This window comes from Thermobia domestica, chromosome 5, assembly GCF_964235325.1.
Source record: "Thermobia domestica chromosome 5, izTheDome1.hap1.1, whole genome shotgun sequence".
Classification (NCBI taxonomy): Eukaryota; Metazoa; Arthropoda; class Insecta; order Zygentoma; family Lepismatidae; genus Thermobia; species Thermobia domestica.
In genome coordinates this window covers 41136045-41162966 of record NC_137458.1, presented here as the reverse complement: position 1 = coordinate 41162966, position 26922 = coordinate 41136045, and the positions used below count along the sequence as shown (strand labels likewise).

The following is a 26922-nucleotide window of genomic DNA, read 5'->3' as shown; positions in this document are numbered from 1 at the left end:
AGATGGTACAATTTAAATCGTCGATCACGGTGAGTCCATGGAGGGCACTTTAAATATACAACTACATCAATTTCACCTTGTTCCACAGAATGCATTGGATTAGATGCAACCTTGTTGGTGAAATCCATACATTTTTTAAGGGAAGTCATTGATGTTTTGTTAGATTAAATCTGGCAAACCTGAATGGAACTTCCTCGAAAGTTATACAGAAATCGGTGCCACTGAGAGCAAGACAAAAGTGAATATAAGTATGAGTCATAAGTCTTGCAATATTCTGATATACAACATATCTGTATTTATTATAGTACAACGAAACAGGCCGGTATCCAGGGGGGTCTAGGGGGCCACCCCCCTAAAATTTTCACGGTAGGCTTGCTAATGAACTATAATATGGTTGGATCGGCCCCCCTAACTTTGGCCGGGCCCCCCCTACATTTTTGGGCTGGCTACCGGCCTGCAACGAAAGAACGTTAACGTTCAAAGTGTAGCCTCTCGTGCTGGACAATCTGCAGTCACCTTCCTGCTAGTTTCTCGGTTTTACATCGATATAACGTTCTGTCCTTAAAGGGAGAGAAAGCAATCGCTGCTGTTTCCACCTCCTGATGGTTGGTGAAGCATCAAAATTTCAGGAAATATGCCATAGATTGAAACAGATAGTAATCCAAAGGTGCAAGGTCAGGTCTATATGCCAGGCATTAGTGGCATTAGTTCTAAACCATCAAATTTCTGAAGCTTTTATTTTTGTTTGTTTCTCGAGTCGAGTTTAGTTTTGCGTTATACTGTTCTAGCAGAATGAGTTCTCCGTTCACCAATGCAGGGTATTTTTGGCGTAGTGCAGCATACATCTGCTCCAACTGTTCGGAAAGAAGTCGGCATTTATGTACGGCCTTAGAAACGAACTCAAACTGAATTACCCTGCTGTAATTTCACTATCCCCAGATTTTATCTCGAAACAGTCCTGTTTCACGACCGGTTTTGGAAGTCGGTCTTGCGCAACCACTATTTTTGTACATTCGGAACTTTTTTTTTTTTAAACTTTTTGTCTCGTGTCAATTCGTTTTAGGAAACGCGCATTACGCGGATTTGGCAGTAGTTGTCGGCACACATCCACTCTCCTCTGGGCCTGAGTTAAGGTCAAATCATGTGGCACAATGCAGTAGCTCCTGATGGGTTTGCCCAGTTCGTGAAGTTGACGCACTATAGTGAATTAAAACATGCCGAGTTGATTTGACAATCGTCGTGTGCTGGTGGATGGAGTTTCCTCAATATTGTGTCGTGTGGTCTCAGAATCTGTTACTCTAAGGCGGCCGGATCTTGACTAATCTTAGACATTTTTACAACTGCACGAAATTTCTGAAACCAACAAGTTGCTGTGCTGTGGTTTACTGTGCCCTTCCCTTTCGGATGACAGGTGTTTTGGGTTGCTGCCTTTACGCGTCCGAGTTCGAACTTATATAGTAACAGTTCACGCGCGAGCACTCATGTTACTGTCACTAAAAACTGACTAAACATACTGGTGGACTGACAGCTTCCGTGTTAAATGTCTGCTTCACACACTAGCTCTTAGGCTAGATTGATCTTCTATTTACGGTTGATCACGGTATATACAAGCGCCTGCTGTTTGGGTTGTAGGAAAATATCCCAAGACTTATGAGTTATTCTTGTAGTTTACATCTTCTACTTCTGAGTACAGGTAGCAGATTATAATTAAATGAAAGGTCAAAAATCAGTGGAATTTGACCAGGACTGGAATTAAGCCGATTGGATCTATTGCTTCCGCTCGCATAAGAGAGCTTCTCGCTGATTCTATCTATTGCTTCCGCTCGCATAAGAGAGCTTCGCGCTACAGTGAATCTATTCTCGGCTTGTATAATACACACACACACACACACACAAAAAAACATTGCAATATATAGGGTTTTTCCGGGAAGTAGTAGGACTGATTTTCCCGCCAAAACGTGATGAAGGAGGAGGATGTTACTGCCCTGGTTAGGTGGGGGCCTTAGATACCAAAGCACCAGTCGCCAGTCGTTTCCAAGCGTTTACAAGTGCAAATCGAATTTAAGTTGAACCCTTTTTAAAGTGTCTTGTCATCTTCAAACTTTCTCGACAGTGTTATCACCAGAGACGAGTTGTGGCTTTTTGAGTACGACCTCGTACCAAAGCGCCAAAGCTCTGAATGGCACACTCTCCCCTCATCTCGCCCGAAAAAAGCCCGCATGAGCAAGTCGAAAATGAAATTGATGTTGATAATCTTTTTTGACTGCAAACGAGTGGTTTGCAGAGTTTGTATCAGCTGGGCAGACTGTGAATACTGCATTCTACGTGGAAGTACTTGAGAGATTCAGAAAACGAGGCGTCTGCGTCCGTTCAGCAATCACTGGATCATAGAAGCTTCATTACGACAATGCGCCGAGCCACACCATCTTTGCTGTCATGGACTTCCTGACCAAACATGGTGTCACAGAGCTTCTGCAGCCACCCTACAGCCCAGATATCGCTCCTGCAGACTTCTTCCTCTTCTCCCGATTGAAAAAGGTCGCGAAAGGACGGCACCACGGCTCGGTCCAGGCCATTCAAGAAGCCGTAACAAGGGAGCATTCCAGTCTCTGCGTTCCAAGGAACCTTCGGTGATTGGCAGTCACTGGAAACGCTGGGTTGATGCAGAAGGAGCATATTTTAAAACTATTAAGTCGATGTGTTAAAATTGTGAATAATTAAACAAAAATCAGTACTACTATTTTCCGAACAAACCCTGCGTGATCTTGAGAATCTCAGTAAATGTGGCATTTGGAGAAAGGAGTTTTTCCAAAATTACGTTGATCAAAACTTATTTGAGATCATCAATTGAGGAAGAACGTTTGAACAGTTAGTTACTTGTAGGCTTACATTTAAGCAATTTTATATATTATGTTTATATATATATATATATATATATATGTATGTGTGTGTGTTAGTTGGGAACCAAGGACGCTGAAACATTGTTCCGGAATTGGGTCCAGATTCCGACACTGAGTTTAACAATACACTAATTTTTTAAAATTAGTCTATTATTAAACATAGTTTAGGATAATATCTGCGTCAATGTGTACCACTTGTCAAGGCCGTGGGTGACTATTTCAAGGATGGTTACTGTTTTTTGTTTATGTACAGTACTTCTCTTTATAGTTTTGTACTTCAGTGTTCATTTGCATTAAAGCCTAATCGAGCAATGAATTCATACTATCCATATCTCGATTGCCGTTAGCTCCTGTACCTAATTTATGACATGACCCTTACAAACATAGAAACGTGTAAGGGTCATTTCGTAAATTTGGGCTCTATGTACTGGACGGTGGTCATTTCATAAGTAATGGAATACACATACTTATTTTGATTTGTCGATGCTGAAGTAAGTAGGTTATACCAATCTTGTTCATACATGGAATCTGGATAAAAGCCAAGCATTTACCGAATACTGTATACATATCTTGATAGTGAACAAATGCTGCGTAGTTTTCAGTGATCTATGTATAATCGCCGTGAAAAAATATCTATTATCCTTATCTATCGCAAAATTCGCAGTATCTGAAAGGCCTAAGCGGATAGAATATCAGCAGAGGTACGGAGGCATCGAGATAAGAATATGGATCGTTGGATTTCTGTGGCTTTAGCTTGTGAGACAAGAATACACACGAATTCACTTAACCACGATTAAAGTCTTGGAAGATGTCAAGAGATTCTGTCATCACCTTCGTAGCTAATTTGCATTAGCAAAATGGAAATCACGCTGCCGAGATAGTCAAGGCTCATCAGCATCATTACATGGAGTACAGCAGATGGTGACAGAAAAGGTCTGTTAAGAGATATAAAGAGGCAAACCTTAGGCGAACCAAGTTTCCATATCGGTACGACCCCACAAGACGCCCGAAAAGTAATACAGAGTGACTCAAAATAACGTCTCACATTTGAAAGACGAATAAAACAAAAAGTATTGCGGGTAGAAAGTTGTTTACTGAAAATTATAAAATGATATTCAAAATAGTATGTAATTAATATGGACATACTGAAAGTCATGAGCAACATGTTTTCACAGCCGTAATCTTTAGTTGTAAGTGAAACCAAGTATATCATCTCAATCTACAGACCTTTCTTTGTTTCTTTCTAGACGTGTACGTTATTTGTTGCTGGCACGTGACCACAGGCAGGATTTCCAAAATGGCGGGCAGCAATGTTTCGTTTCGACAGCATGCTGTGATTGAATTCCTTGTTAAAGAGGACCAATCTGCTTCTGAGATTCACCGCAGACTGCAGCGTGCCTATGGAGATGTGTGCATGGGTGCCAGCAGTGTTATGAGGTGGGTGAAACATTTTAAGAATGGAAACACGAGTATCGAAGATGAAGCTCGCAGCGGGCGCCCTCGAACTGCCACCACGGAACGCAACAAGATAAGGGTTGATGAGCTGATTAGGGAAGATAGGCGTTTCACCGTGAATGAAATCGCTGCAAAACTTGGAGTTGGACATACTGCGGTGCAAGGAATGAATCACAGCTTAGGTTATCGGAAGGTTTGTGCAAGTTGGGTCCCACGTTTATTAACCGAGGATCACAAACGTCAGAGACTAACCATTGCCCAAACCCTTCTTCAGAGATTTCGATGAAGGTGATGACTTTTTGACGAGTAAGTACTTATTGTGACTGGAGATGAAAGCTGGTTCCATCATTATGAACTTGAAACAAAACAGGTCTGTAGATTGAGACAATATATTTGGTTTCATTTACAAATAAAGATTACGGTTGTGAAAAAATGTTGCTCACGACTTTCAGTATGCCCCTCATACTCTGTTCTTACGTTCTTCCTAGGAAGCTCAACAGCTGCAGCATACTTCCTTGCAGAATTTTCTGAGGACTGCAAAATAGACTGTCTGACAGCCTCGACATTCCAATGGTGAATCTGTTGTTCGGAAGTTCTCGACTCAGTGCAAGACAGTCTTCCAATCAGAAATATTTTCACTGCGTAGAATAGCAAATTTTAAAGAAAAAGCTCTTTGCACTATAATTATAGATATTGCTGCTTTTGAAAAACATTTCAACTGTGTACGAGCGAAGAGCTTCTGGCCAAATCATAATGACAACTGAAATCGATAGGAGAGGTAAGTAGAAGCGATGACCCCCACTCCTTCCAACCCCCCACTGAAATTGTGGTGGACAAACACTGTGTGTGTGTTGGTGTTCTCGGGGTTCTCCCGTTTCAACCTACTTTTTTCATTCCACCATTTCATTCATTTCTCATCATCACCGACTCCTTTAGCCTAGCCGGCATAACCGTGGGACGTAAAACTCAAAAATTTCATTTCCCCTCCACTGAAAGACGATCAAAAAGTGGATGGTTTTATTGAGATGCTATTTACATTAATTGTATTGTTAATTACTGTGTAATTTGAACACACAATAAAACAGAACATTTACAAATTATTTTCAATACCATTTTATACTTTTGACTATAAAACAGGGGCGTCATTTAGGGGGGCAGGAAGGGGCATTTGCCCCCCCTGAGTTTGAGATGTATATAGATTTTATCAATAGAATAGTAGTAAATCAGTGAGAAACGCGAAATTTTACTAATATCAAGGGGTCTTGCCCCTCCCAAGCAAAATCTGAAATGACGTTCCTGCTATAAAAGTATCTATCTCCAATACTTTTTGTTTTGTTTAACGTTTAAAATGTAAGAGGTTTTATTGAGTCACCCTGTATTACATTTAAGCTATGTAAGTGTACTATATGCATGCGTATTTTCTTTCATTCTACTTTTCTCTGAGCTGCCATGTTTACATCAAAAAATCTCTTCAGCCTTTTAAGTATTCAAAACGTCTAAAATCACTGATTACCCCGATGAATCACTCCCTGTATTCCTAATGGAAATACAAATCGTTCCCACAATGCAACGGAAGTGACTCTGCGACACGACCGGCTAGAGTTGTAACTAATTGCATCGTCTGCTACTGACAGAAGCTAACTGTATCATTGGCTAATTCTAACAGACTCACACGCTCTGAATGATTTGATTCGTTCTTGCTTTTAGTAGTTCGTAGTACCCGACTTCCTTGAGTGGCGGCGCCACAATCTCCACAGTTTTAGCGGGAAGAGCAGCTGAAGCTAGCGTATGAATGGGAAATAAATATCCAAAGACACAAAATCAATCAATTAATAAATTTCACTCATCTGAACAACATGATATGGGCGAATTTAAATCTTCAAGTGTAGTTTTTGAGAAAGTCGAGGTGAACGATTGTTTTTGTTAAGTTAAAAAATGATGTGCGATAAGTACGCAATCTATTAATAAAACTGATACTGAAGAATACCTTCATCGAGCTTTACATTATAGCACTAACAAGAATAGTCAGACAACCCAACGTTGTGATTTATTTTATTTACTTTTTTTTTTTGTTTAAGTATAAGAGAGAGACGAGACATACAGTATATCAATTGTTAAATGACACTCAAGCTAAACAAAATGTCATGCTTCAGGTTAAATTTGTGGAGACCGCCGGGTTCAGACCTCCCCTCCCCCCAAAAAAAACTTCCTAACTCAACATACATTTGTACATTTTCTCAATAAAACTATACTTATTTATAGATATACCACATTGACTTGACACTTGGCTTTCTGTTGCAAGCGCTGCTATCGGCTGAAGGAATTTCACTCCTTTTCGTCATCCGCTCTCTCGCTTAACAACAGCTGAACTCTTATTGGCTCAACACGTGGGTCTATCGAGGGTATGAGCATTAGTTTGCATTTTTGCCACGGATCAAGACATTTTGGCAGCACTATAACAAGGAAATGATTACTGTAGTATAAAAATTTGATCTTACACTTCTCCTGTACTCTTCCTCTTAAAAAAAATAATAACAATCCAGTTCTATCATTTTTTTCCTGATTGGTGAAAGTATTTTACAATTACTTATCGCATTTTCGGGTGCTGAATAATATCCGTTCAACACTACACAGACGTAGTAGCTTGTATTCGACCCCATTCCAAAACTTGAACCCATTCCAACGCGCCCCTGAGCTACACACTTGTGCCCAGTCGTTCTTTCAGAAAATGTGTTCCGGGGGGCATACTTAGTATTCCGGGGGGCACTGTTGGTACTATTCTATTTATTTATTTATTGAACAAATTCCCAGATACAGCATAATTGTGCCATATTATACAGGGAAATGTCAACAAGCGGGAAAAAAGAAAAAGAATTTAAAAAATAAACAACAGTAACATCAATAGTATTAAGAAAGAGTGCACAAGTAATATTATTTAGCCAGCACGCGTTTTATTGCTCTTTCGAACACCGAGTAGCTCGAAAAAATGTCCACCTCACTTATTAGATTATTATAATAGTTGGGTACTCAGTGAAAAAGAGACCTCTGTATAATTGTCAACCTAGGGCGTGCAAGATGGAATAGGTGGGTATTCCGGGTTTTGCGGGAAGGGACATGTAAGGATAATTGTTGAATTAGGGTTTCTGATCTTAGGTTCCCATTTACAATCTTATGAAGAAACTTGAAATCAGAGTTATTTCTGCGTACTTCCGGCGTCTGAATATTAAGATATCGCAAAATTTCCTCCTTAGGTAATATTCGAAGTGCGGGAACACGGAAACGTACTATTGCAATAAAGAAATTGAGAACAGACTCAAGTCTAGAGGGATGTGTAGGTGCGGCCATGGCCCATGTGTAAGTGTACTATATTATTATATTGTAGACGCATTATTTTGGTCCCCTCCGGGGAGGGCAGTGCCCTTCCAAAAACATGTCTGGAAGAAACACTGCTTGTGCTTATAGAAACATTTTTTTTTTTAATCGACTAGCCAGGCCACCTTTGGGAGTGCAATACAGTAGCTTGCAATTAATGTTTTTAGTGCTAAACAAAATTTCTGGTGTTGTACTCCGCGTTGGGCTGCATAAAATACAAACACTGCAAAAGGTGGCAATGCGATTGAAATTATCTTTACGTAGTGTCCATATTGCTTTTGTCACTTGAAGATTCTCGTAGAAGCCATTTTCCTGTTGAGCCAACTCAAGTAAGCGATCTCTCAACTGCTTCTTCAAGTGTGAACAAAGTGAAGACTCTTCGGAGCAGTCAAACAAACAAACGCCAGCGCTCTCTGCTGGCTGGATTAAGTACTAGATCATCTTCTCCATCTATGTTCTGAAAGAAGCACCGGGGCCCTTTCGTTTTTTCAGACGTCGAGCCAATTTGTTAGTCCAAGTGTATGATTTCTCTTCGGCATTTTCTTTTTTTTTTTTTATTGTAATTTCTTTTTCTTTTCAGAGAAAGGTCGGAAACTTAATAGAAATCAATTGTCATACTAATTAAATTTTGTGCAATATAAGAGAAATAATGAATGAATTGAAGTGTCTAGGAAAGTCTTTGATTCGTAAAAGAAGAACGCGTCTGGAGAGAATCGTTAATTTCTTTTTCTTTTTTTTATGTAGTTCTATGTTGGAAAATGGGAATCAGATCTTTTCGTAACTTCAGACAGTGACTATGTCTTATTAAAAGGTTCAAGAGCGTAGACCTGAAACCTCATCTACTAACACAGAGATGTAAAACCAATGTCTTCATTGGATACATGTTAGTAAATATGCTCTCCAACATGTTTTTGAGATTAAGTTAAAGACAATAAGTAATTAAAAATCTAATGAATTTCCAGAATGAGGGGAAAATTTATTCTTCATTGATTTTAGCCAGTAGGGTTGGGCCATTTCAGGTTTTGTGCTTGGGGAAAGCGAATGGCCAAAACACCGATCAGCAATTTGATATTTTCTACTACCCTTCGACTAGCCTAGTCCCTATACGTTTGCTCGGCCTACGACCTCTCACCCTATATTTCAGCCTTTGCTCCCGTGCTTCGTACGGCAAAAGTATGTTTATGACACTATTCTTTGTGAAAAAAAAAAGAAAATGAAATGAAATGAAAGTGAGTTTTACGTCCCACGGTTATGCCGGTTAGGCTAAAGGAGACGGTGATGATGAGAAATGAGTGAAATGGTGGAATGAAGAAAGTGGGAGGAAACGGGAGAACCCCGAGAAAACCCACGAGCACGGTGTTTGTCCACCACAAAGTTCACTTGGCGGGGGCTGGGATCGAACCCGGGACCCCAAGGACCAGAGGTGAACGCTCTACCACAGCCACCGCGCCCTCTCTTTGTGAAAATTTTAAACCCTTTTCCCCCCTTTCGAATATGCATTTCACTCTAAGCAAAATGATAAAAACTCATGCAGACCCAAGTGCTAACTTTGTTCAAAAATCCATTTCAAATGGTTCACCCATTTTCCCGTAATGACGAGGCTGACAATCTCGGAGTCATTTTCAACGAACTTAAAATGTTCGTTACTGAATTCTCTCTCTATATATAAATATATGGGAAGGGGTTATGTGTAAGTGTATATATATATATATATATATATATATATATATATATATATATATATATGTGTGTGTGTGTGTGTGTGTGTGTGTGTGTTTGTGTGTGTGTCATTTCCAATTTTTTAAAATTTTGAGACCTACATTCGATAGAGTATCAAAAACTATCTAAAAGAAGTGACGGAATTTTTCATGTCACTCTTGCCATTTCCAAGATATTGACCAAAGAAGTTCCGATTTCGGAAGATTTAAGGAGCCATATCTCGGAAATCGTAAGTCATAGAGAGGTCATATTGGTGTTGGCCAATACCTAAGAGTACCAATAGTAACCGGTGGCCACTGGCCAACTGGTCACCGTTCCCCAGATATTGGCTAAAAATTTCGGATTTCGGGAGATTTAAGGAGCTATATTTCGGGAACCGTAAGTCATAGAGAGATGATATTTTGGGAATTTTTCAATTTTGAGCCCTCCATTTTGAGCATGTGTCTTCGTAAAACAACATATCATAGAACATTTTAACAGAAGTCTTAAACAAAACATGTGAAAAAGATTTAGTACTCAAGGAAATTATAAATGGACAAATATATTACAAGAGTTTTTAATCAGTATAGTAATAAAGTACGTAGAACAATTGGCACAAAGCCTGTCGAAGTTAATAAGAAATATTAATTCCTTTTAAATTAGTTCTGGCAATGCTCTTGGAGCATTCTCAACTGGTTAAATATTGAGAAAAATAGAAATTGCCTCGTTCTATTTCGAATTTCGAGCATAGTTTGGCGCAAGGTTTCTGCAGCGATGCTGCTTATCTCCCTTCGGATGCTGCCCTTCAGTTCATTGATGGTAGTGGGCTTTGTGGTTTACACCGTCTTCTTTAGATAAACCCACAAGAAATAGTTCGATGGAGTTAGATTGGGAGATCTGAGTGGCCAATGGATATAATCGAATCTAGAGATGATGCGTCCTGGGAAATGTGATCGAGGGGTTGTCTTTGAGGCTATTGCAGTATGACTGGTGGCATCATCCTGCTGCATCCACATGTCCCTTAAGCTAAGCCGTCTCATTTCGGGAATGAAAAAAGTTCGTAACATTATCTTGTACCACTCAGTAGTGACTGTGACAGTGTCATTATGTTTGTCCTAAGAAAATATTAACATATCACACAGGCATGACTCACTGCACACCACACAGTAACTTGGCACTGTGTAATGGTATTTCATACAATAATTGCGGATTTTATCCAGCCCAGAATCGATAGTTTTGTTTATTGACATAACTACTCAGGTTAAAATGAGCTTCGTTGGGCGTTGCACAAAGTCATCACGTTTGCTGATTAGCCAATTACAGAATGCGGTTCGTTGAACCTTATCTTGGTCTAATAATTTATGCACCATTTGTATGGATACAGTTGTAAGTTCTTTTTAAGAATTCGCCACAAGCTGGTACATGGAATATCCACTTGACGACACAATTACCGAGTTGACTTGTTTGGACTTCGCTCCCCATGGCATTATACACGTTCAATGTGTACTGCACTACACAATGATCGAGATTTCCCAGGGGACCGTTCTTTGTACGCATTTGGGGTCTCAAGATAGTTCTGAACATAACGCACTATGACCTTCGGGATGGTTACACCCGTTTCTTAAAATGTCGTTGTGCTATGATGATGGAGTTTCCACTACTGAACAACGCTTCCACGACGAATGGAATTTCAACGGCGGTCCACATTACAATAATTTCTTGCAACAATGACAAATGAAATGAAATGAAAGTCTTTGTTTTACGTCCCACAGTTATGCCGGCTAGGCTAAAGGAGACGGCGATGAAAAGAAATGAATAAAATGGTGGAATGAAGAAAGTGGGAGGAAACGGGAGAACCCTGAGAAAACCCACGCACACGATGTTTGTCCACTACACCTTGCAACAATGAAAGAGACACGTATCAGTAAACCCTATCCTTACTTCCTGTTAAGCTATATGAATAACATGCATTCTTGTTATTACTCACAGTATTCAAAACATAAATATGTCCTATCAATATGGCCCACCCTGTATAATTATTAAATATATAAAAACAATGTTGAAGTAGTTGTCAGTATCCCAAAAAATATTTCCCTATTTTTCGTAAAAAAAAAAAAAAAAAAAAAAAGCTGGCCGTATAGTCATGACCAAATTTGGGACACGAAAAAGAGATGTCTGGTAACCCTAGTTGCAGGGGTGCAACGATGAGGGAGTCCACCGGACCCGGACCATCCCGAAAACGACCAAACTCCACATACATTTGTACACTTTCTCAATAAAACTAAACTCCTTTAACATTGAAACGATTGATGTAGTTACACTTTGTCTGTACTCTTTCTCTTATAAAAACTTTTTTTTTTTTTTTTTTTTGAAAATAAGGGTGAAAGTGTTTTATTACTTATCGTCTTTTCGGATGCAGAATACTGTCTGTTCCATACTACATAGACATAGTGCTTTGTAGTATTTGATCCTTCCCCAAAGCTTGGACTTATCTCAACAAAAAAATTCTGGGTGTGCGCCTGCCTCAGTGTTGCCACACTTGGTACAATTGTACCGAATTCAGCCCTTTTTGTCATTCATCGGCCCGTCGGTACCACGCTGGCATTTTTCAACCCCTTTTGTGAAAACGTTGGTACAATTCTACCTAATTCAGCACTATTTAGCAAATACTTGTGACATTTTCAAAAGTATCAGTACTATTATCCTCCTTCGGTCGTAAAATAAGCAAGAATAAGGTTCAATAATTTTATATTTTAACACACGAACTTGGAGATGATTGACTTGTTCCTTGTTATATATATATATATATATATATATATATATATATATATATATATATATATATATATATATATATATATATATATATATATATATATTCATAGAGAGGTGCGTTTGGTTTCCTTACAATACATGCCAAAGATGGTAACTGTCTTCCGTTTTAATTTGCGACCTCTTTTATACTCCCTACATGCAAAAAAAGTTTCATCTGCTTCCACAGTTGTTCGGGGTCGTCTTATTTGGATGTTTCTAGAAAGTAATTTTTGAAAAGAGTAATTTCTTGATTTTGACTCTTGGAGGGGGGGGGGAGTGTTCTAGAACTTTACCTCCTTTAGTTTCGTGTTATAAAGTCATGTATTACATTGGTATAAAATAATGAATTGAGACCTTTTTGTTTCAATTTGGTACTATTTTTCAGCCCACTCCAGAGCTAAGACTGTGACAACACTGGCCTGCCTAGATGTATTATAAATCCTACACATGACCAGTTACTGGAAGATAGCCGACTACTGGAGCAATTACCTACTTAAAACTTAAAATACAATTCAACACTTGCTGCAACAAATATCAGAAAAGCAATTGCAATTTTCAGTCTAACGAACACAGTTTCAAATTTCCTATTAGATTCTCTTCTACTTTCAAGCTCAATGTATTTTTAATTTCTTACGCTGTGTAGACGTCTGCTATTTTTCGATGTATAGTGATAAATATGATTCTGTTAGTTCGGCTGATAGTTAACACAATTACCAAACGGAGAAAAGTTCATAAATTTCCCTGACACAAAAGCGACGAGTAATTGTTACGGGGTTGTTCATTGTTAACATAACAAACATGTTTATGTGTTGAACGCGTTGTAGCTGAGTTATTTGTATGTTTCGCCCGTGGCGACGGTATTTCAACGTTATACGCATACAGGACGAAAAGCAAACTGTTTAAAGGGAGAGGGAGGAACGGAAAAATGTTTGCAGTTCGCATTTCCCCAGGGAGTTTTCCGTAGCTTCACATATTGTGATCATTTTGATGATGAATGCCTCAGTAGTTGGATCATTGTATTGTTTTAACAGACTCAGACTAAGTTAATGTGGGTGGAAACAGAATTTACAGATTCCAATCCAACCCCACAAGCGAACAAATAAATTATAGGGTTTGGTGAAAAAAAAAGCTGATTTCCCTTTCATGTACATTTTAAATGGTACCAGCTTCAGGAAGCGAACTTTTAACAAAATGAATTTCCTTTATGTATATGCTTAATATTACTTACATCTGATATACAGAGTGTTTCAAAACAACAGCTACAACGTTTGGAACGTGATTTCTGACACCAAAATAAGACGAAAAGCATAGACCAACCTGTTTGCATAAATGCTTCCTTTCGGAGTTATAGGCTGTCGAAAACATGAAAAAATGAACTTTAAAGGTCCCTAGCTCTAAAACTATGAGACCTATCGTGGTAGGGTCAAGACTTCATTAGAAAATATTATGTGCCCTATCCAAAAATACATGTCTCAGAATCCTAAGGCCTCAAGCAACAATGTTCATAGAGGCAGTTTGGCTACGGGTATTTGAAGTAAGCATCTCTATAAAAATTGTTGCGGAAGTACCGCAGGATTATGAAACATAGATATTTGGATAGGGCACATGCTAGTTCCTAAGTGAAGACTTGACCCGACTACAGTAGGTCCCACAGTACTGGACCTTTAAAGTTCATTTTTTCGTTTTGGGCAGCCTATAACTCCAAAAGTAAGCATTTGTGCACGCAGGTTGGTCTATACTTTTCGTCTTATCTTAGTGTCAGGAATCACCTCTCAGATGTTGTCGGTGTTGTTTTAGTTAAAAAAATCGTAACAAAATAAGGAATATTTTCTTCGTACGATTTACTCGTCTTATAACGCCTTCATAAAAGGAGGAGAAGCAGTCGTCTAGCAATGACTTTTGGCGGGGTACGGTAGCTTAGTCTTCCCAGCTAGTGTAGTGGCTAGTGCGTGCGCCTATGGTATATGTCGTCCTGAGTTCGATTCCCGGTGGGAGAGCTTTTGCAATTATAACTGTCCTAGATATATTTGTGTTTGTGTCACTGGCCACTCTGATAAGGGTTAAAACAAACCTGTACGAGGAAAACTTGGATACTCAGGAAACTGAGAAATACAGTTAATTTTTTTTTTTTTAAAGTTGGCTCAGTGGTTGAGTGCTTATCTCTGATGCGCGATGATTTATCAATGATCAGCGAAATAATTTTTTTTTTTGAATTAGGCCTATATTTGACGTTCATGTTTTCTGTATTTTAAAACTAGCTGAATATAGAGAATACTTATTCTTCGCATGGTTGCTGTATATGGAAGTCAACGCCTGTGGGAATATCACCATTCATTTCAGCGACCGTGAAAGCTATGGATTGGGCACACTAATATTGGTCATTTTGGATTACTTTTACATGTCTCGGTATCCCCTCCGGTGCCCACCCGGCCCGCAGCCGAATAGGGTGAATTTGGAAGTTAATGCGATCGGGGTTTTACCATTGATCTCAGCAACCGCGAAAATTATGAATTCGACACTAACATCGGTCATTTTCTACTACTTTCACATGTCCCACTTTCTACAACTACTACAGTGTACATCATTTTATGTTCTCTGCAATTAAGTTAGATATCATAAAATTGATCTTAAAATGTGTACATTATTTTCATTTTTAGACTCCTTTTTTTCCATGGTAACTTTTTGAAACTTGTAATACAGTATACAAGGAAGTACTGGCCTAAGGGGACGTAAATATATGAATAACAATGGCTTTTGTTATAGAAAGTGTGTTCCTAATGATATGATTGGAACAGGAATTGAGAATTCAAGTACGGTTGCTTTTAATCTCTACCTTCCCCTTTTGTCACATTGGCCCGTATAGTCGAGAATTCTTTTTCATAGTTATACAACTAGAATTTAATCCTTGTTTCTAATCTAGTCTCGTCTCGTCTCGTCTCGTCCCCTGAGCAATACTATAATGATCGTAGACCTTGACTGGCTTAATAAACGTGAGAGATATTTCCCTTTGCAGATATTCGTTTCCTGAGTTATGGATCGTAAAATTTAGGATTTGAACTTTTTGATTTCCGAATTATTGGCTATCAAAGTTAAGGTTTGGGCTTTTTTTTTTGTAATTTCCGAATTATTGGTTACCAAAGTTGGAATTTGATCTTTTTGATTTCCAAATTATTGGCTATCAAAGTTAAGGTTTGGACTTTTTTTTTTGGTAATTTCCGAATTATTGGTTACCAAAGTTGGAATTTGATCTTTTTGATTTCCGAATTATTGGCTATTAAAGTTGGGATTTTAACTTTTCGATTTCCGAGTTATTATCTATTAAAGTTGGAGTTTAGATTTTGTCAATAATTTGCAAAAAAAAAAAAAAAAAAAAAAAAAAAAACACTAATTTCCTTTTATATAGAACAAAAATAAGTGAGAAATACGGATTAATCAAAAAACATTTTAAATTTTAAGAAAATGCAGCGTGTACTTATAATTAATAAATATTTATATAAAAAAATCAAATTGGCACACGACAGCATCAGTGTTTCTTTCAGAAAAAAAAAATGATCCGGGGCACATTTAGTATTCGGAAGGGCACATATTTTCACACAGTACTATTCTATTTGTTATTATATTATAGATGTATTATTTTTTGCCACTTCCGGGGGGACACTCTCAGAACTCCTGGGGCAGTGTCCCCCCACAAAGAAAAACATGTCTGGAAGAAACACTGGGCAGGATGACGTTGTTGCAACATTGACTCTGAAGCTTTTGAAACCATGAAGTCAGTTGGAAGAATTCAGGTTCAATAAAACTCGTTCTCAGTTTCCTTGAGGCTTCTGTTTGTGGAAAATCGCACCATATTAGGGGAGGAACATATGTAACTCTTCCCGTTACGTCCTTGACAAAGAAACAACTATTTTTAGTGGGAGGAAGGGGAGTATTGAGGTACATATTGTTTCCTCATATGTTTAGTAAAAGTACTTGTGAGATTCGAATTCTTTAAAACCAAGATATCAAAGGGGGAAGAAACATTTTCGGAAGATACATTGGTATTGAAAACGAAGAATAAATTATTTGGAAGCACACAAATGTTGTTGTCCTCTGAGGCAAAGAGTGAGAGGAAAGAAAATCCATTTTCAATCAATGCATTTACCTAAAACCCCACGACGTGCTTGAAGTCTTCTAAAATTGTTTTTTCCCCGTTCTCTGCTGGGAATGTTGTTGCAGATGGTGGACATTTGTCTACAAATACTTTCTCTACAGGGGCTTACACATATCAATCTCCCGCCAGCAAAGAGAGACTACCAATCCTTTTTTTCCTTATTCTTTTTTTTTCGAATATCCTATTCTCTTATATGTATTCAACAATATTGAATTTCTGAGTAGAGGAGGAGAAGGAAGAAATAACAATTGAAATAAGTCTCTAGATGATCTTTCCAAGTAATGTAAAAATGATTTCGATCTACTTTATGCTTCCCTAGACTACTACTTCTATTACTACGTTTTCACATACCATCATTCTTATAGTAACCACGAAGAAAAATTGTGATGAAGTCCCCAAAACCCACTTGAGAGAGAATAAAATTAGATTGTTTTTTTTTTTTTTTTTTTTTTTTTTACTTCTTGCCTCCTAAGAGACATGTAACTTTCTAACAAAAAAAAATATTTTACGAATTCCCTTGTGATATAGTTGCATATACGAAATATGATAAATTAATTTTCGAAACAGCATTTTAATGTCACCTTGCCGTAGTTTACGTGAGTGATGTCGTGTTGACCATAGTAGGTACACTCAGAACGTTTACAGTAGCTTTCTTTCTTTCTTTCTTTCTTTTTTAAAATGGTTTATTAAAACTTCCCTCTCTGTCCATGTGTCCATCGAATATCGAAATAATAAATTCCAGAATATCAAAAGTATCGACAAAATCGAAATATCAAATGTCAAAACATCGAAAAATATCGAAAACCATGAAATATCGGAATATTACACATTTCGATATTTGAATATCTTAATATTGCAATATCGAAAAACATTGAAAAAATATTGACACATCTCAATACCGAACAGTAATAATTTTGATATCGATACACGGTGTATTTCAATATTTGAAAGTATCGACCAATCGATATTTCGAAATATCACACAGCCTCAGTTCTAGACGTCTTTTCAAAAATAGGAACATTGAATAAACTAGTTTTATACACACAAGATAACTATTTTAAGTTCATACTAGCTCCTAACAAATAGTTGCGAAGCATAAGTGATTTATAACTACATTTCCGCTTTAAATGTTTGCATATAAAATAATATATAAAATAATAAAAATTTTTGGACTATAGTTTACTTTATACTATATAGATTCGTAGATATATCGAGTTCCGAGCTCAGCAAAAGAAAGCTTCTACTTTCTCGTACATCTGTAACGGCTAAGGAAAGCTCCTACTTTCTCGCACATCTGTAAGGGCTAAAGAACGCTCTTACTTTCTTGTTCATCTATAACGGCTAAAGAAAGCTCCTACTTTCTTGCACATCTGTAACGGCTAAAGAAAGCTCCTACTTTCTCGTATATCTGTAACGGCTAAACAAATCTCCTACTTTCTCGTATATCTGTAACGGCTAAAGAAATCTCCTACTTTCTCGTATATCTGTAACGGCTAAAGAAATCTCTACTTTCTCGTACATCTGTAACGGCTAAAGAAAGCTCCTACCTTCTTGTACATCTGTAATGGCTGAAGAAAGCTCCTACTTTCTCGTATATCTGTAACGGCTAAAGAAAGCTCCTACCTTCTCGTACATCTGTAACGACTAAAGAAATCTCTACTTTCTCGTACATCTGTAACGGCTAAAGAAAGCTCCTACCTTCTTGTACATCTGTAATGGCTGAAGAAAGCTCTTACTTTCTTGTACATCTGTAACGGATAAAGAAAGCTTCTACTTTCTCGTACATCTGTAACGGCTAAAGGAAGCTCCTACTTTCTCGTACATCTGTAACGGCTAAAGAAAGTTCCTACTTTCTCGTACATCTGTAATTGTCTCCAGATGTAATCCATCCTATGTAATATGAAAGATGAAAAAAATACTGTAAAAGATAGATATTTTCCCCATTTCGTTTTGGATTTTTTAAAAGAAGATATTGAGATTCGTTAAATCATGGTATTTAAAAATACACAGTCAAGAAAATGAAGTGTATAAGAGATGAGAAAAGGGAACTTTGATAGAAAGTTAGCAAAGTGGAAAATTTCTCATAAGAAGAACTAAATGAAGAGGACTATATTTTAATTTTTTGGATTCTTTTTCTTTTTCTTATTTTTTTTAGCTTTAAAACCATAAGATATGCAAAGAAGAATTTGTAATGAAAATTTAAAAAAAGAAGAAAGTTAAAAGCGAAATAAAAGGAAAAACTATTTATAAAGAAAACTTTTCGCTACTTCAAATATCAAATGAAGATGGGAATTAAGTCCACAGCGATTGAGTAATCCGTGTTTTTTCTTTCATTAGGAAAAAAACACTGTCTAATTCTTTTGGGTCTCTCTCTCTCTCTCTCTCTCTCTCTCTCTCTCTATATATATATATATATATATATATATATATATATATATATATATATATATATATATATATATATGTGTGTGTGTGTGTGTGTGTGTCCTCTACAGTTAATAATATTTTTTCTCTATTTTCCATTTCCCGTACAGAAAAAAATAAAAATAAAAACTTTTTTAAAAAGAAAAAAAACTAAAAAGTCGTTTGTTTGATTGTCTTTCAACTTCCATTTTCTGTATGTGTTCTGGTTGAATGAATCAACTTGAACAGACGTCTCAATTTTTTACCAGTTGTTCCTAAATCACAAGAAAGATTCTTAGTTTTAGATTGATATTTTTATACTTAATATTCTTTACTGTAATTCGTTACTCCAATTCGATCTAATAATGAATTATTTTAGTATTCGTTTTACTAATGATTATCCGATTTTCGTTATAATTATCAAATATTCGTTATACTAGTAACTATCCAATTTCGTTATCTATATATTAAAATACTAGGTTTATATGTTTGTGGACGTTTATATGTTTGTGGCCAGTTCTTTTGACAACATCTCGGAAACCACAAGCTTAAGAAGAAAGATGCCATTTTCACGAATCGATTGCAAATTTTGTGTAGATTGTTCAATTCTAATTGAATATTTAAAAAATGGCCGCTATGTTTTTATTACAGTTTTTAGGGGTACACTGGAAATATTGAAATTTTAAAAAGTAAAGCATCATATCCTACGAGTTATACATTCCAACACAACACCTTTGAATACAGGGTTAGTATATCTCTCTGGCGTTTGTTTCATGGCCAAATTATAATGAAAAACGAAGGATAACCATTTCTCCAGTCTAAGACTATGTTTATTGTTAGGAGTGTTTTGACCAATGAACACTATATATCACTGACATTATAATTAATTGTGTAGTAATGTATTTGCTTATTACATACTGCATACAAGAAGAAAGAAAACACTGATTATACATGAATTAGAAAATCCAACCGGAAGTAGGCTCAAATCTTGCAAACGGTGCGAGATATTGAAAAAAATCTTTCCTTTATGATACCCCTTGCCGATTTTTATCAATACGTCCTTCACTTTTGTTTGTAAACGGACATGTACAGATATTGTAAGGAACGACAAGGAAATTCATGCTCATATGTGAATGATGCGCTGTGTAGAGCGCGCAGGTTCAGCTAGTAATAATAATTACAAAATATTTATTATACTAACAATTATCCAATTTTCGTTATAATTATCAAATATTCTTTATAATAATAACTATTCAATTTCGTTATACTAATAGTTATCCAATATTTATTATACTAATAATTATCCGATTTTCGTTATAATTATCAAATATTCGCTATACTAATAAACTATCCAATTTCGTTATACTAATAACTATTTAATTTCGTTATACTAATAGTTATCTAATATTCGTTATACATAACAATTATTTCAATACTAGCATCAATTACCCGCCTCGCTGGGTTAAATTAAGAAAAAATAGTAATAGATTTCGTTAGTCAGTCACTTTTTACTATTACTAAAGCGCTCCTTGAGATTGGTCATTTTCGATGATTTTTATATATCCCCTCCCCTCCTCATGTTGCGGGCCACGGCATCGGAAGTGTCATTGTTCATCTCAACGATTCCGAAAAGTATGAATTCGACACTGATATTGGTCATTTTGATTTATTCCTCCCCTCCCAATTTTTTGCGGGGCTGAATTTGGATTTAAATTGCATCAGAAGTGTTACTGTTCATCTCAGCGACCTCGAAAACTATAGATTCGACACTAATATCGCTCATTTTCGATCATTTGTAAATGTCTTTCCCCTCCTTTAACACGTTGACTGCCAAGGCAGAAATTCAATTCCGACTCCTGGAGCCATCAAATCTAGGTAAAATAAGCCTACAGTGAACATCCAAAATAAATTAGCATAAATTTGCATACGTGCAGAGCACTTTTCATCTGCGCTGCAGGCCATTCACAGGTATTTTACTCCAGGGCCGCATGGCCACATAAACTCTTTTAAGAAAGCCAAGACTAAAACCCACGCGTGGAAATCACGACTTGAAGAAGAAGAATTGTGAAGCCCGCATGTGGGTTTCATGGCCCCTGTGAAGAACTATGTGAAGCCCATATGCGGGCTTTACGGCAGTGAACGTGTTAAGTCACATCGTCAAAGTGATATGACGAAAACAATCTCATGTTTGAACTTCATATAGGTTGAAAATTTGATCGAGAACGAGCGGTGGTTCAAGAGCGAAGTCACAAAGACAGTCAGTTTCATTTTTATTTTTTTACATATATATATATATATATATATATATATATATATATATATATATATATATATATATATATATATATATATATATATCCGCCTCCCCTCCCCCTACCCTACGTTGCACTGTCAAAGTTAAATGATAAAAATTATCTCAAGCCCGAACGTCAACTATGTTAAAAATTTGATCGAGATCGGTTGGGTGGTTAAAGAGTTATTAAGTGTTATTTATTTTTATATATATCTGTCCTCTCCCCTCCTCCTCCCCTAAGGTCTACCGTCAAAGTGATATAATAAAAACCACCCCAGGTCCGAACTTGATCCATATTGAAAATTTGATTAAGATCGGCCGCATGGTTAAAGTGTGATGAAGTCACAAAAACGGTCACTTTTATTTTTATTCCTTTTACATATATATCTCTCCTCCTCCACCCCTAGGTTGCACCGTAAAAGTGAAATAACGAAAACATCCCAGGCCCGAACCTTATCTATGATTAAAGTTTGACCAAGATAGGTCTGGTGGCTCAAGAGTTATTAAGTTTCATTTATTTTAATAGATTTCTCCCCTCCCCTAAGTTCTACCGTTAAAGTTATATAATAAAAACCACCTCCGGTCCGCACCTCATCTATGTTGAAAATTTTTTTAAAGATCGGTTGGGTGGTTTAAGCGGGATGAAGTCACAAAAACGGTCACTTTTATTTTCACTTTTTTTTACATATATTTCCCCCTTCCCTCCCCTTCGTTGCACTGTAGAAGTGAAATGAGAAAACATTCCAGGCTTGAACCTTATATATATGTTGAAAGTTCGATCGAGATTGGTCGAGTGGTTCAAGAGTTATTAAGTTTTATTTATTTTTTCTATGTCCCCCTCCTTCCCCTCCTCTAAGTTGTACCGTCAAAGTAGATAGCTATAAACACTCCCAGGCCAGAACCGCATCTACGTTGAAAATTTGATCGAGATCGGCTGGGCGGTTCAAGAGATTAAGAGTCACAAACATAGTCACTTTCAATTTTATAATATTGATTCGTTATACTAATATTTATCTCATATTCGTTACACTAGTAATTATCCAATGCTCGTTATTAGAATGGTTATTCCAACAATCGTTTTTCGATCAATTAATCCAGTATTCGACATTCTAATAAGTATTCCAAATATGTTTTGATAATAATCTTTGTTATAACAATTTTAAATTCCTTAACAGACATATATTCATTGTTAATAAAATTTTTAATTTCTCAACTTATATATATATATATATATATATATATATATATATATATATATATATATATATATATATATATATATATATATATATAATTTACTCGGCAAATATTTTGTCGCTATAGCTATCGAATCAGGTGTTCATGGGGTCCCGAAGGCCTTAACTTTATAAAAGAAGTCGGTCACAGCATTTATTTATTAATTATTTCAGTGTTCGCTTGTTTCTTCTTATTATTTTAATTTTTGTTATATTAACAATTATCTTAATATTCGTTATTCTAATAGGTATTTCAATATTTGTTAAGCATAATTATCCCAATATTCATAACTCAAATAACTATTAATTTATTTGAAAGAAATCTGCGAACAATTGTTACATTAATTATTTTATTCCAATATTTTATTATGTGATTATTCGAACTTCTACTGCACTAGTAGACAACATCATGACTGAGTTTTCTTAGTTTTTCCATCTCCTTTCACTATTTCCATTTATTCAGTATTTCCATTCTTCGATTTTCATCCATTTACACCTTCATCCTTCTTGTTTGTTCATGTGGAGTTTCAGATTCTCTTTTTCTTTTAAAGCAACCATGTTCGTTAAGTTCTAGATTTACGGTTTAACATGATAAAACCGATCCACATTTATTCCCACTGGAAATTGAACTCCTGCGATCCTCTTCGTTAATCTGTAGCAGTGGTTCTCAATTACTTCAAAGTTGCGAACTCTCTTTTTACTTTTAAGACAAGGTGCGTACTTCACATCTTTAAAGTTTGGTATCTTCATAGTAGTAGTAGTAGTAGTAGTAGTAATTGAGAGGTAGATAGCAATATTAATAATTAAATTACAAACTTTCATTTATGTTGTAAACGTACAGCATACAATACGTACAAACATAGGTCCATGGCTTTACATATATATTTTACAAATTATGAGATGTAAACAGGGGCGTAAAAAGGGCCCGCAGACCCCGCATTGCGGAGAGCCCAAGCCATCAGGGGACCCGCAAATCGTAGAGTGGTACGTAGAGAAAGAGCTCTTCACGCTGCCTGCAGGGTACCCAAACTTTAGTTACGCCACTGAATGTAAATAATGCCGCGGACCTTCTAAATTTCTTTCACGGACCCTTAAGGGTCCACGAACCACTGATTGAGAAAGATCATTCTATAGGATATAATGTGCGAAAGTAAAAACATTTTTTAACCTTAAAGTTATAAAGTACATAATGTCATAGCTAACTACATATGTATTAACTACTGTCAGTTGAATAGTTCTTAAATCTTCATACTTAAGATATGTTAATTTAATTTATTTGCTAACGTCGTGAGGCAAACTGGGAAGCCACTAGGTCCAGAGGCAGACGCAACGCATTGACCATGTGTTCGTCGCTAAACTGGACATGCATGCGCCGGTCGTTAATAGATGGCATTGGAGCAGGCCCGAGAAGGGCTGCAACGCCAGTGGCTATGTTATAGTTACATTTATGCCTATAGACTAAAGAGAACAGATGGTGATTGAAGTGAGTAGTGGAAAAATTGGGGAATCGATAATGTGAAAAAGTAATAACAGAAGAAGAAACTAGATAAAATTACCTCCCGTGATGTATACCATAGCTTCACATGCCTTGGGATAAAAGCTGGAATCCTTCGTGTATTTAGGAGATACTCTACCACTAAGCTACCATGAACCCCCTGAGTAAAAATGTTAACTTGAAAGCTGGTTGTATTTTGAAAACAATTTGTAGTATTTGTAGGTCTTTTTTCGGAAACTCAGGGCAGAAAAGGGGAGGTAATTTCTTCTGTATAAATGAGACACAATGGTAATGATTAGAATTTATAGTTTTCTTACTTTTATTATGTACTTTAAGTTCTTTTTTTATCTACTCCCTGGGGGAATACGATGGCTTAATGCTACAAAGCTCACCTCTAGGTCTAGGAGGCCCTGCTTCGATCCCAGTTCAATGAGTTTGTACTGGACAACATCGTGGAAATGGTTTCCCACGTGCCCTCGTACATTATCATTCCACGAATTTCATTCACTTTTCATTAATCGCCCGTCTCCTTTAACCTAAAGGACCTAACTGTGGCGCGTAAAACTAATTTTTCCTATTTATTTACTATGGATAAATTTCCTTAGAAGCAAAGATAAAAAATATAAAAAAACTGTTCAAACTTTCAGTGCTTCTTAAACTCTCTGCTTTCTTCAAAAAAAGATCTTGTGAGCCCTGTTCTGAGTGACGTATCTATCAACTTTAAAGGAGACCCATGCCACGAATGTTAACGAAGTGCTTGACTTAAACATGGAGAAGAATTCCCTTTGGGGAAATTCTGCCAAACGTACGTCGTATGCAATTTTCTTTATGCAAAGATGAATTTTCATGTTTCGTAAGGGTGCGCTAAACACGCCGTTGAAACACTGCGCATGAAAGATTTAGCTATGCGGTAATAGAAAAAGACTTGACGGCGGTAGAGTTGATAGCCTTTCTTTTGTCACCTTTCTTCCCCAAGAAGTAATACAATTAATAGGCTATTCTCAGAGGAGAAAAAATGTTTGATTGATTTTGTATTTAGTCTTTCGTTCAGCAGCAAGGCTATATGAGACGTGGATTTACAGTTTATCGTAAGATCCTAACCACATGAACTCTCACCGGGAATCGAATCCAAGTCTTCCACGCCAAAGGCGCGTAAGCTAACCGCTTAGCCACGAAGAAGCTTTCAGAGGAGAAAAGAGAAAAAAAATTGTTGCTTTAAAATAAAATATCAGCGTCTTTTGAATTAGTGTTCGTTCGTCTAGGTGTTATTAGACTTTTAAACTATGCTATGCACACATGTGGGAAATTCTCCAGGAAATCACATTAAAAAAAATATCGCTTCCAACTAAGGGAAGAAAACAGCTAATGCACTGAATCTTATACAGAACAATTAATGCAATATGGAAGTTTTCTTTTCTTATTCTGTAATTATAAAAGTTTCCCTCTATAGCCGCCACTGGAAGTTCTATAGAGACAGGGTGCTCACAGGCGGATACTAGGACATAGGTTGAGATCGTGAATTATTTGGGGCGACATAATTTTTCATTGAAAATAGAATAATCTAACTGGAGAAAGGTAAATTTGTGGAAGAAAGATAAATTTTGGGGGAAGAATAGTACATTTGGGAAAAGAAAGGTAAATTTAAGGGAAGAAATGGGAAGAATGATACATTTGGAAGAGAAAGTGAAATTTGATGGATGATTGTAGAATTGGCGGATGCTAAATTTGAGGGAAGAAGGATAAATTTGTTGGAAGAATGGTAAATTTGAGAGAGTAAGATGAATTTGGGGTAGAATGGTAAATTCGGGGAGAGAAAGGTAAATCTAGGGGTAGAACGGTAAATTTGACTGGAAGGAATGGTAAATTTGAAGGAAGAAAGGTACATTTGGGGAAGAATAATACATTTGGGGGAAGAATAATACATTTGGGGTAAGAATAATAAATTTGGGAAGAATGATAAATTTGGGGAAAGAATAGTAAGTTCAGGGAGAGAAAGGTAAAATTGAGGGAGAACGGTAAATTTGATTGAATGGAATAGTAAATTTAGAGAATAAAGGTACTTTTGGGGGCAAATGTTAAATTTGGAGGCAAAATTGAAACTGTGGGGGAGAATAGTAAATTTGGGGGGTTTCATCCAAGCAGCTCTTCAGGAGAGGGGGATGGAAATACATGTATAGAATAGCTACATTCGTCCCTCTGTCGAAAAATATAAGATCAAAAAGAGTAAGAAATAGCCTGAAGTGGTTTGTTTAAACAGATTCAGTGTTCCAACGGATTTCTTTAAACGGATCTGCTCTCTTAATCCCGTCCCCAATCCAAACTGAACTGCTAGGAATCTACAATTTCCGTTTTCAGTTTTGACCAATATACAGTATAGACTATAATAGATAGAGAGAAGTGGTATTTCATAGGATTCAGCTTTGTAAAGGATAAATTCTATCTCTATCATTATCTCTATACTAAAACCAGAAGAAACAGGAAACCACTATCACAATTCCGTTTTAAATATTGGCCTCCGTAGAGAAAAATAAGTAATAGGAAACGATATATACTTTTAAATCAAGGATTAATGACCGCCAAAATATATTTCATCTCAGCTTTTATTCTCCTACGGGAACTGAAAGTGACGGAAATTAACTACAACTTCCGATTTCAATGTTGATTCGCTTAGAGCCAAAATAGTGAGACACCACGAGAAACAGTTTTTTTCATTTTGAGTCAGCGTCCCAAGAACGGGTTCCATCTCTATTGAAACCAGAAGAGATAGATCTACGACTTCTGGTTTCAGTCTTGAATCTCAATCTACCGTAGCTTCACAATGCGTAAAAAAATCCCTTTGTTTACTATTAAATACCGTAGAAACTAATGTTACGATAAAGCAAGTAACAGTGTGATCGTATTTCGAGTACATGAAGGAATTACGTTTCTAATAGTCGTACATACACAACGTGGAACGACTTAACAATGTAGTAAATAAAACTCCTAGAAAGGGGGCACTGTGGCTCAGTGGTAGAGCTCTTACCTCTGGTGTGTGGGGTTCATAGTTTGATCCCCAGCCAAGTAAGTTTGTGGTGGATAACATTGTGCTCGTGGGTTTTCTCGAGTTG

The 26922-nt window shown here is 36.7% G+C and overlaps 2 protein-coding genes across 3 annotated transcripts in view; one reads left to right on the top strand and one right to left on the bottom strand.

Annotated features, from left to right (window-relative positions):
* The window catches only part of mAChR-A (muscarinic Acetylcholine Receptor, A-type), a 523004-nt gene that overhangs the window by 38650 nt on the left and 457432 nt on the right, over positions 1 to 26922 (bottom strand). The window lies entirely within an intron of this gene.
* On the top strand, positions 4198 to 4641 carry LOC145685057 (protein GVQW3-like). Its single transcript, XM_081757400.1, has one exon. The coding sequence runs from the start codon at positions 4198 to 4200 to the stop codon at positions 4639 to 4641; it is 444 nt and encodes a 147-aa protein (XP_081613526.1).

What these genes read in the sequence shown, in the direction of transcription:
- LOC145685057 (XM_081757400.1), top strand. Translation starts at nt 4,198, where the DNA reads ATGGCGGGCAGCAATGTTTCGTTTCGACAGCATGCTGTGATTGAATTC.